The sequence below is a fragment of the Ahaetulla prasina genome, chromosome 2, assembly GCF_028640845.1.
Source record: "Ahaetulla prasina isolate Xishuangbanna chromosome 2, ASM2864084v1, whole genome shotgun sequence".
Taxonomy (NCBI): Eukaryota; Metazoa; Chordata; class Lepidosauria; order Squamata; family Colubridae; genus Ahaetulla; species Ahaetulla prasina.
This window is the reverse complement of record NC_080540.1, coordinates 290,443,327-290,455,302: the sequence shown is the minus strand read 5'-3', so window position 1 is coordinate 290,455,302 and position 11,976 is coordinate 290,443,327. Positions and strand designations below refer to the sequence as shown.

Sequence of the window (11,976 nt, the reverse complement as noted above, 5' to 3'; positions counted from 1 at the left end):
TTTTGATCATGTGACCATGGAAAGGCTGCAACCCTTATGTGAAAAATGGTCCGAAGTCACTTTTTTCAGTGCTGTTATAACTTCGGTCACTAAATGAAATATGCTGTTTCCCCCAAAATAAGACATCCCCTGATAATAAGCCCAATCGGGCTTTTGAGCGCATGGCAATAAGGCCAAGCACTTATTTCAGGGTTCAAAAAAAAATATAAGACAGGGTCTTATTTTCGGGAAAACATGGTATCTAAGCCAAGGACTACATGTAGGGCATGATGGGTTGCCTCCGGTTCAGACCGGTTTTATAGAACTGGTAGTAAAACCGGTGGGAGGCTCCGCCCACTGACCTGAACATCATCAAAAGTTATCTGCGCATGTAAGCACGCGGGCATGATGCAAACCAGTAGGAAAGGTAAGTAGAACCCATCCCTGATGTAGGATTGTTTTATCAATTGATCTTGTTTAATATGAAATGACAAGTTTGTATCTTCTATTTGCTCATGTGTTGTGTTGTTGAAAAATGGGACATAAGCTTGAGAGCAACTTCATTTGAAGGACCTCTACCCAACCCACAAGAGTGGAGAGGCAGGTATGTTATGGGTACCTTCTCTTACGGAGGTCTATCTGGTGGGACCAAGAAGGGCCTTTTCCATGGTGGCTCCCTCCCTGCAGAACATCATCCCTGTAGAGATACGACTGGCCTCCACTTTGATTCCTTAAAGACAAGATTTGACCAATGGGCCTAGGGATCCTAGACCCGTGATGGTGAACCTATGGTACGTGTGCCCAAAGTGACACACGGAGCCATGTTGGCCTGGCACACGCGGCGGCGCCCGTTCTTCTTCGGGGGTTTTCTGGCACGGATGCGCACACAACGATCAGCTGGCCTTCTTGCATGCGGCAGTGCTGTAAACTGGAAGAGCTGGTCTTCTGATTTCCTGCATGAGCGTGCGCGGCGGCCAGCTGATCATCGTGTGCGCATGTACGCCAGAAACCCGGAAGAGTAGCTGGCTGAAACTGGAAGTTCAGTAGCTGAAACTGAAAGTTCATTTTGGGAGGGTGCCCTGGGCAGCTCCTCTTCTGGGTTACAGCCCAGACACTCGGCACTCGGTGCCGAAAAAGTTTGCCATCACTGCCCTAGACTGATACGGAGTCCGTCAAGTGCCTGGTTTGATTGTTACTGCCAGAGGTGGAGTTTAATGGGGTTTGTATTTGGGCATTATTTCTCTAAGCTACCCAGAGTCACTCTGAGTTGGGTGGACATGCCAATTTTCTAAATTGTGCTGTTTAATTACTCTGTGCTAGTTAGCGATTTTGGCCCCTTCAGATCAGGCTGGTGTTCCTGGTAACTGTCTGGATAAGTCCCTTCAGTTTTCTTGGCAAGATATTCAAAAGTTGTTTGCCATCATCTTCCTCTTCCCAGGACTGAAAAGGAAGAACTGGCCCCAAATAACCCAACTGGTTTCATGCCTCAGGCAGGAGTAAATCTCCAGTACTAGTAGTAGTAGTAAATACTACCTGCTGGCTTTAACCACTGCACTAAACTGGCTCTTAACAACTTTTAGGCGACTCCTTTAATTAGGACCTGAACAGCTCTGGAATCTTTTCAGAAGCCGGGCAAGAAAACACAACTGCTCTAACATCTGGCTGACCTTGGTTGTCCTTTAAGCAGGTTTTATTGTGTGGGATACACCTTTATGGGGTTTTCCAGCCTTCTGGATGACAGAGATTGCAGTAACTTCTCGGAGTTCAAAAAGTCACAAAAGGAAGGAAGAGCCCAGAAGCTGAATTTTTGTCTTCTGAAAATAAATGTCAGTCAACCCCAGAGGGAAAAACAAAAGAGGCATTCTTGCACTTCAAAGCTGGACTACAACTTTTGACGAATAGCCTTGAAAAATAGCCTTATCAACATATCTTACCTAGTTGTTTTAGAAAGAATTGCACAGCCGAAAAAGCTTGGGCAGTATGCAATGACTTTTGCTTCGTTTACAAAAATATTAGGAAGTATTTTCCCCATTTTTTAAAAGAAAAAAATGCAAAACAAAAGTCTCGTGACAAAAATTAAGTTTTTTTTTTCTGAATACCCGTAGTCCTTGATTGACAATTGAGCCCAAAATTTCTGTTGCTAAGTGAGACATTTGTGTGAGTTTTGCCCCATTTTATGATCTTTCCTGCTGTTGCTGGTAAGTGAAGCACAAGTTAGTAACACGGTCGTTAAGTGAATATGGCTTCCTTCCCATTGACTTCGCTAGTCAGAAGGTCGAAAAAGGTGATCACGTGACCCCAGGACACTGCAACCGTCATAAATGTGAACCACTTGCCAAGCGTCTGAATTTTGATCAAATGACTCTTGCGAATGCTGCAACTGTCGTTAAGTGTGAAAAACGATCCAAGTTACTTTTTTCAGTGCCATTGTAACTTTGAATGGTCACTAAACGAACTGTTGTGAGTCAGGGACTACCTGTATTTTGTCTTTTCCTTAAGTTTTCATTGTATAAGGGTTTACAACAGGGATGTCAAACTTGATTTCATTGAGGGCCGCATCAAGGTTGTGTTTGACCTCGGCGGTGAGGGGTCGGTATGGCCAGGGTGGGTGTGGCCAGCTTGACATCACTTGGGTCGGGAGCGCCTGTGGGGGCCCAAGCGCTCTGCCAGTGAAAATGGGCTGCTGAGGTCCATTTTCACTGGCAGAGGCACCACGGGCCAGTCCTTCGCTGTTTCCAGGTTGGCCCCGCGGGCCAGATCTAAGCAACCCGCGGGCTGGATTTGGCCTGCGGGCCTTGAGTTTGATATCCCTGTTTACATTGATGTCAATTCCAAAGAAATGGAAGTGGAAATGGAAATGGAGTTTCTTTCTTTCTTTCTTTCTCTCTCTCACACACACAGAGCCATCACCTAGCCTGGTGTCCCTGTTTGGTCACAATTTTCATCTTGTGCCAAGCTGAGTCCACTACCCTTTCAAGCAACAGGCTACAAACAGCACACTATAAGAGAGAAAACAGCCACCAATTGTTAATTTTTATCTTTTTTTTTTAATTTGGCATTTTGTTATTTGCATTTATATTAAAGCAAAGTGCATCTTTTCTTATTTTTCTTGTTTATACACATTGCACAATACATAAATAATGATGCTTATAAAACGTCTTTGTATTTACAAGTAATAATATATTTATATATAACATAAAATACATTTTTCTTTAATAAATCTCAGGGTTTTTTGTTTTGTTTTTTTAAAAGAAGTCTGCTGTTATTTTTATTTTTTTTTCCAAAGCACTTCAATGCTAAAATTCCACGGACGATGCTTTTCTTCTTTAGCATTTAGAAAAATAGCTTATGTTAAGGTCTAAACGTGCTCATTGAGCTAAGAACAGTGTAAAATTATCATACTAAGTGTATGAATCGAAGAAAAAAAAAATACTAACATACTAGCCAAATGACTGCAGTTTCTGGATGCAAACAGTTATTATCTTAAATCTGATCAAAACAGGGGACAGGGAGTAGATACTGAACGTCAGCTTTGTCCGTTGAAAAGAGAAAAGGGGGGGTACCAAGTCTGACTTGAAAATCCATTTGAAAAGTCCAGGCCAAATAATTTTTTTTTGGGGGGGGGGCGGTGTTTACAGGCATTGTAAGTGATAGCCAAGCCCAGAAAAATGGCTATTTCTTTCCCAAACCTGTGCAGCAGCTTCTTCTGTTTTTTGTTCCATCCACAAGGTCAGTCAAAAGCAAGGGTCTCCAACCTTGGTCCCTTTTAAGACTTGTGGACTTCAACTCCCAGAGTTCCTCAGCCAGCTTTGCTGGCTGAGGGACTCTGGGAGTTGAAGTCCACAAGTCTTAAAAGGGACCAAGGTTGGAGACCCCTGGTCAAAAGGATTAAAGTTGCAAGTAGATACCATAGAGAGGAAGGGAAGGAAGAAACCTTTTTACACCCGGTTGGCTAAACTCTTGCATTTCTGCATTAACGTCCCCACAGTGACTCTTGCAAAATTGTGCCGGTGGCTATGCACCACCCAGCCTCACCTTCCTCAGACCGGCAAGGAGCTGCTTTGCTTTATTTTATCATTTTATTAATTTATATTTCATCTCTCTTCCCTGCATCTCTCTTGCAACGAAGAAAACAGACGGAGTGACCGACCTGAAGCAAGGTAGAACGATCCATGGGGTTTCAAGTTATCCAGAAAGGAAGGCATTTTGCCGAACGGGAGTGATCCAGGACCATTCGTCTGGTTCTAGAATGCAATGCAAGTAGTCCTCGACTTACAACCGCAATTCAGCCCCTGCAAAGGTTCTGTCGTTAAGCAAGACCGCTTTCAGTGAGCTTGGGCCCATCTTGCGACTTTTCTTGCCACTGTTGTTAAAGTGAGTCGCTTGCAGCTGCTATAAACTAGTAACACGGTTGTTAAGCGAATCTGGTTTCCCCGTTGAGTATGCTTCTCGAAAAGTTGCAAAAGGAGGCAATCACGTGACACTGCAACCGTCGTAAGTATGAGTCCGTTGCCAAACGGCCAATATTCTGATCACGTGACCATGGGGATGCTGCAACAGACGTCAAGTGTGGGGAAAAAATAGACAGACGTCACTTTTTCCCCCCCAGTGTCGTTGCAACTGGTCACTGAACGAATGGTTGTAAGTCAAGGACTAAACTGTAACTGCTTGCAGGAATCTATTCTACCAAACCTCTTGCAAGCCAGATAAAACCCCAGACCTTCCTTCCATCTATGGCCACTGAAGGAAACCCAATCTTGGTGTATTATGGCACTTCTAAGCGTGGATTGATAAACTCTGCTGAAATCAGCAGAACACCCCAAGTGCGCAGAGGTGGTATGTATTTATCAGAGGAAACACAGGATTCTCTTGGGACAAAGGGAGGCAAGAAAGAATAACACAGCCCGAATCCAAGAAAAGGTACAGTGGAGACCGTAACCTGCAAATCCTGCAAAATTGTGATTGAATCCCAATTGAAAAGAGAGCAGTATGAACCTCTCTTTTAACCACAACTTAAACCTTTTCCCAACTTTCTCCCTCCATGGGAATCTCCTTTCCTTCTGGGTTGTTGGTCATCTACATTTTTTAAAAAAAAGAAGTAGTATCTCCACATCGCCCGCCCACCCCAAAATAAAAAAGACAAGAGAAAAGGAGGGAGGGAGAAAGAAAGAAAGAAAAGAGAAATCTTCCCATAAGCTATTTCTCAAAACAGAACAAACAAACAAAAAACGTTTGCACACCATAGCAAGCACTCAAAAGGAAACGTTTTAGCAGCAAAGTCATTATAAAATGTCACTGGTTGAGCAGCGGTTCCCAAGCTTGGATACCCTGGAAAGTGGGTGGACATCCAATTCCCAGAACTCCCTTGCTGACTGGGGAATTCTGGGACTTGACGTCCACCTCCCCCCCCCCTTCAAGACGCCAAGCTCGGGAAGGCCTGCGGTTGAGTCATCGGTTATTAAAAATAATCTCCAGCCAGCACGGACAACTGCTGATGAACTGTCTTGTATAGCACTGGCCCCAGCCTTTCACGAAACTGATCTGCACCGTGAAACCCGTCCAAGGTTGCTGCATGAATTCGTGGTCGTTGGGCCTCTGCAAACTGTACGCTTTCTCGTAATCGAAGGCTTTGATGGAAAAGCCCGGAAACACTTTGTGAACCAACAACGTCCTGGAATCCGGGTTGTCCAGTGTGGCCGACTTGATAAAAATCGGATAACTGCTGCGGTTATAAAGCCATACGCCGTCGACTTCTTTGCTCAACTGGATGCCATAACCGATCTTGGCACGGACTTTCTGCACCAGATGGTTTTTATTGTCCGAATTGAGCTGTCCGAGACAGAAGCCGTTCCCCTGAGGTAGATCGTAAAAGATATCCAGGGAAGGTTCTTGGACCGAATACAGGCGCCCAACGCGGGTCTTCTCCTCCCAATAGGCCACCACGCACCAGTGTGAGAGATCCCCGTGTTCCTGTAGAACTTGAGAATCTAGGAAAAGACGAGAAAAGAGAGAAGATCTCAGGTTAATCTCCTAAAAGGCCAGCGTTTGGACTGAAACAATTTAACAGGCCTGAATACAGGAAGTCCTTGACTTATGACAGCTGCTTAGTGACCAGAGTTATGGTGGACCCATCCAGAAGATACGTATGACCCGATTCTGAAGTTCAAGCTCAAGGTTTAGGATGTTTTTTTGCTGAAAATCAGCATTTATTTCCAGTTAACACCCAATAGTTCACTTATCAGCTACCATGTTTGCTTAATACAAGGGTAGTCAACCTTTTTATACCTACCGCCCACTTTTTCTAACCGCCCACCGTTCCACAATAATGGTGATTTAAAAAGTAGGGAAGTAACTTTACTTTATAAAATTTATAATTTGACAAAACCCCTACCGCCCACCATGAAAGCTGGAACGCCCATTATTGGGTGGTTGGGACCAGGTTGACTACCACTGGCTTAATAGATGTTGTCTTTGCTTAATGGCCACTGCAAAAAGTCATAATATCGCATGAGTGATCTCTTTATGATGTATAATGTCCATAATGGGTATGATTGTTATGGTCATAAGTCAAGGACTTCTTGTACAATGGCCTGGGGCAGGATGTTTTTTTTTTGCATCTATAAACATTTGTTTAACGATAGAATAACAGAATACAGAATAATAAATGATGTGACTTGTATCAGCGTCACTGTCAAAGAAACCAGGCCATTTGTGTAATTGATTGATATCATTATGTAAATGATGTTGGCTTACAACAATTCTGATTTAATGGACTTTTATGAATAACAGACCATCTCACCCCCTTTCTGTTATAATGAACTTTATACTTCTCAAAACCTTTTGAATCAAAAGGGACTGAAGTGAGAAATCTTGACAGCATATCCATTTTCAAACTGTACTTTAGCCATTTTTAACCTTTTAAAAACACATCTGTAAAAAAGAATAAAAATCCTAGCATTTGGTTTAACTTGGCCAGATTCAGATTTTTACTGATTCCATGAAAGTTCAATGGTGTCTCCACATCTTAGAACAGCGTTTCTCTACTTTGAAGACTTGAAGATGTGTGGACTTCAATTCCCAGAATTCCCTAGCTAGGTTGGCTGTTCCATGGATTTTACTGTCACTTTTGAGCACTTAAGAGTAATATTTGGCCAATGGGTCTCTTTAAGCTGATAGAGACTTCATGGCCTTACTCCCAAAGTCATAAAGATCAGATGTGAATATGGATTTGGAAGCGAACAGACTACAGTTTAGGTGACCTCTTAAAAACCCTCCATATATACGGAATCCTACACTGAGGGATGACCTAAGAAGATTTCTTTCAGATTCATCTTTGCATCCCCTTTCTTTCAATTGCCAACAATTTATATTATTCATGGACCGCGGCCAAGCAAATCAGTTGTGAAAGTAATAGGCGAAGAAGATGCTTTAAAACTGCTTTATGCTGTGATATCTTCTATATGCCATAATTCTCCCACCCACCCTGCAATCCCACCTCCCCCTCCTCTCTCTTGGCAAGCCCTCGCTGCACCCTTTCAGTCCAAGCCAAGAGTAAATCAATGGCAGATAACATCTTATCGAAGACCTGCTAATTGACCACAGATGTCTTTTTGTGATGTCAAATGTGTGTAAGCGGAACTGACAACACACAGCCTAACCCCACTGAATGGATCAAACGTTTCTTAAAAGATGGTCCGCGCCATTAACTTTCTTCTTGCTATATCGCAAGTCATTAAAGTAATTCGAAACTGGAAAACTAGACCAAGATATCCCTTTAGCATAGGTAGTCCTCGATTTACGACCTCAATTGGAACCAGGATTTCCAACTGCAAAGCAAGGCGGTTGTTAAGTGAATTTCACCTGATTTCAGGACCTTTCTTGGCCTCGGTTATTAAGCAAATCGCTGCAGCTACTAAGTGAATCGTGCGGTCGTTAAGTAAAAACCTGGCTTCCCTCATTGATTTGGCTGGTCAGAAGTAAGCTGGGAAGGTTACAAATGGCGATCCCATGACCTTAGGGGTACACTGAAACCACGGTAAGTACTGTACGGGCCAGCTGCCAAGCCCCGAATTTTGACCATATGATTTTCGGGACGCTGTGGCGACGGTTGTAAATTGTGGACCAGACGTAAGGGCTGCTGTAACGTAGAACACTCGCTAAACAAAAAAAGTTGCAAATTGAAGACGACCTGATTTAGAGGCCGTTGCTCATGCCTAGATTTCTGCTCATAAATCAAAAATAAAGAAATCCAAATTGAATTGCGGGCTTCACTCTCCTTTCTCACCAAAGCCCTTCTTTTTTTTAAAAAACTATGTTTGGCGTTAAAACAGGGGGGGTCAAACTCAAAGCCCGGGGACTGGATCCGGCCCGTGAGGTGCTTAGATCCGGCCCGCAGAGCCACCCTGGAAACAAGGAAGGACCGACCCACGGTGCCTCTGTCAGCGAAAAGAGGCTCATTTGAGGCTGCAACGGTCTCCTGCAACCCTCTGCCAGTGAAAACGGAGCTCGGGAGGGCTGCATGCAGCCCTCCCGAGCTCCGTTTTCACTGGCAGAGGGTTGCAGGAGACCGTTGCAGCCTCAAATGGAGCTCGGGAGCCTCTTTTCGCTGGCAGAGTGCTCAGGCCACCACAGGCCCCCCTCAAAACGAGTGACATAGAGCTGGCCACGCCATGCTCAACCCGCCCAAGGTCAAACACAACCCTGGTGTGGCCCTCAATGAAATCGAGTTTGACCCACCTCTGTGTGTAAAAGAAGGGGCGAAGGAAATTACTACAAACTTTCCATGATGGAAATCAAAGGCCAGTTCTTATTCCGTGCTCTTCCTCTTCAAATCTGGAAGCGTTCTATTATTTTCTACCGCTTTTTCAAGAACCAGAAAGATGCAGAAGAGCCTTGCCAATTGTTTGCCAATTGGATGATTTTGCTGGAAGTTGCCCTTCTGCAAAGTTTTAATCCATACGCTGGCCAGCAGCCTAAACATTTCCAAACTTCCTTGCGACGGTTATTTATTTACGTATTCTCGAAGCAGGACGGATCAAATTTCCATCTAAAAATTATTTTAGCCAAAGACAGAAAGCTAAAATAGGTTGTTATTTATTACTGTCAAGGAAGTCCCCCACGTCTGCTTGAAAATCAGGCCAACGAAGCAAAAGAAAAAAAAAATCAATACAATTTCTATCCTAGACAATCACAATGAGCTCCGCGAGCAAGTCTATGCTCGTTTTTATTTATTTATAGCATTTTTTTGCCCTATATTTAGTCCCGGAGATTCGCAGAGCAGTCTGACACAGACAAAATAAAAATGGCTAGGCTTTCACACAGCTTAATAGCCTGGAACAGGGGTCTCCAACCTTGGCAACTTTTAAGCCTGGAGAACTTCAACTCCCAGAATTTCCCAGCCAGCTTTGTTGAAGTCCTCCAGGCTTAAAGTTGCCAAGGTTGGAGACCCCTGGTCTGGAAGATATCACACCAAAGGAGAAAAAGCAGGAGGAGGGAAGAGGAAATAAAAACATTTCAAGACAAAAACACAGTGAGCAATGAAATTTAGGATTATATTGAATATTTCTTTTCACACTTGCTGGGGAATTCTGGGAGCTGAAGTTCACATATCTTACAAGTTTTGGGGGAAAAAACCACTGATTTAAATGAATTGGTAGAGAAGGGCACCTCTCTTTTTCAACACACCTTTGGGCTTTCTTTTCTTTTTTGCTCTCTCTACTTCTTGTACCTCTTTTACTAGTGCTGCACAATGTTGCCTCTAACTATGCCCACTGAAACCCAGGATGGGAGAACTGAACAAGCCATGGTAGAAACAAACTTCAGTTTTTGCATCAAGAATGCCTTTCACCACACTCTCCCACAATGGTCTACACAGCAGGGGTCTCCAACCTTGGTCACTTTAAGACTTGTGGACTTCAATTCTGGGAGTTGAAGTCCACAAGTCTTAAAGTGGCCAAGGTTGGAGACCCCTGGTCTACAGGACAATTCTTGCAATCTGGACAGGGAAAAACGTGGTTCACCTTTACAACTATTTGGGGAGGCATTTTTCCCCTTAAAAGAAAAAAACAAAAACGAAAGTCTCTTGCTTTCATGCCAAAAGCAGCAAAATGCAGACAAAGAGATCGGCAGGCATGAAAATAAATAAATTAGGTAGGCCTATGGAGATTCTCAGTCATCCAAGGTCATGGTTGTCTCAAAGGTGCTTTTTCAAAAGGCACCTGGGCTTTGTTTTTTCCTTGAAGATGTTTCACTTCTCATCCAAGAAACTTCTTCAGTTCTGGGTATATTTTACACCCAGGGTATAAATAAGGGTATATTTGTGCTGAAGGCTTTTGGGAGCCACTGCAAGAAAGAAGGCCCTCCAGATTGATTCTCACCTTCCCAAAACCTGCGCGGATGCCCCTGGCAATCCTGAGACAGACTGGTGTCAGTTAAAGAGACAGTTTTCGGATTACCTTAATAGCTGCAGCCTAGATAAATTGCAGGGCTTCCTCTGGGTGTGTGTGTGTGTGTGTGTTTGTGTAGAAAGAGAGAAGGAGAGAAACTTTCATTATGTAGTTCCCTTAAAACAGAGGTCTTCAGACTTGGCAGCTTTAAGACTTGCGGACTTCAACTCCCAGAATTCTCCAGCCAGCATAGCGATGCTGGCTGGAGAATTCTGGAAGTTGAAGTCCGCAAGTCTTAAAGCTGCCAAGTTTGAAGACCTCTGCCTTAGAACATAGTGGCACACCTCACAAGACATTGTAGTGACCTCGTTGAGAATGCAGAGTGGGTTTGAGTTGTCTTTCCCAAAGAGCGACCTAGTTCAGACCGAACACAGATAATCCTCAATTTACAACCACCATTCGGATGAGAATTTCTGTTGCTAAGCAAGGGGGTTGGTTTAAGTGAGCCGGGCCTGATTTTATGACCTTTTTTGCCATGATTGTTAAGGAATCATTGCAGTTGTTGGTCGCTAAATGAATCCAGCTTTCCTCATTGGTTTTGCTTTGTCAGAAGCCAGCTGGAAAAATTGGGAATGGCGTGGAAGGATTGGGAATGGCCTGGGACTCTGCCACCATCTTAAGTATATGCCGCTTGCCAAGTCTGAATTTTGATCACATAAACACACGGGGGATGCTGCAAACAGTTTTAAGGGCAAGGATTGGTTCTAAGTGACTTTTTTCGGTCACTCAAAATATGCTCAACAGCTATGCATATTTTAATAAGCTATGGACATTACTTAGGGTTATCATTGGAATTCCCACACAAAATGTCCATGAATGAGGCAACCGCTTCTGGATTTGATCCAGAAAGAGTTACCTCAAATGCCAAAAGATTCGTTATGTGTTTTAGGCCCGTATTTTTCAACCTTGGCAACTCTTTATGATGTGTGGACTTCAACTCCCAAAACTCCCCAGGCGAAGTAGCTGGCTGGGGAATTCTGGGAGTCGAAGTTCCACATCTCTTAAAAGATTAGCCAAAGTTGATACAACTAATCTAAGGCCAGCATAAAAGTCAAATGAGGCGCATTTGTATCAATACTTTTCAGATTCTCCCATCATTCACTAGTCTAAAATTCACAGCCGTCTAACTTAAGTTAGACCTGGAGATGCACCTGCTCAAATGCAGATGAACATCAAGTTTACAACTCAACTGAAGAGCGATCTCTTTTATTTGTTGCCTATTTTAATGATAACACCTTATAACACACCTCCTTCCTCAATTGCTTTTCACTGTACAACTTCCAATTGTTTTGTGGGAGCCCACTTCACAGATTGTCTCATTATTCAGCCCCCCAGCTGGGCAATTTGTTCAGAAGCAAAAGACCACATTGGTAAATACGTCATGGAGACAGAAGATCCCAGCTTATTTACATGTCAAGCTGCAGGCAATTAGCATAATTTGCTAATCATTCTGGAGAAAGAGGCAGGCTCCAAGCTGTTGGATGATTATGCTGCATTCAATCTTAGTTTAGCTCTGCTGAAATGCCTTGGCTTCCATGGTGAAAAATTCACA

General features: G+C 43.5%; 1 protein-coding gene across 1 annotated transcript in view; it reads right to left on the bottom strand.

The window, feature by feature from the left end:
• Window positions 1-3,777: 3,777 nt before the first annotated feature.
• SMAD7 (SMAD family member 7) overlaps window positions 3,778-11,976 on the bottom strand; it is a 57,355-nt gene continuing 49,156 nt past the window's right edge. The window contains exon 4 of the mRNA XM_058171075.1: window positions 3,778-5,966. Within this exon, the coding sequence (XP_058027058.1) occupies window positions 5,428-5,966 (539 nt within the window). The 3' untranslated portion in view covers window positions 3,778-5,427. The remainder of the gene's footprint in view (window positions 5,967-11,976) is intronic.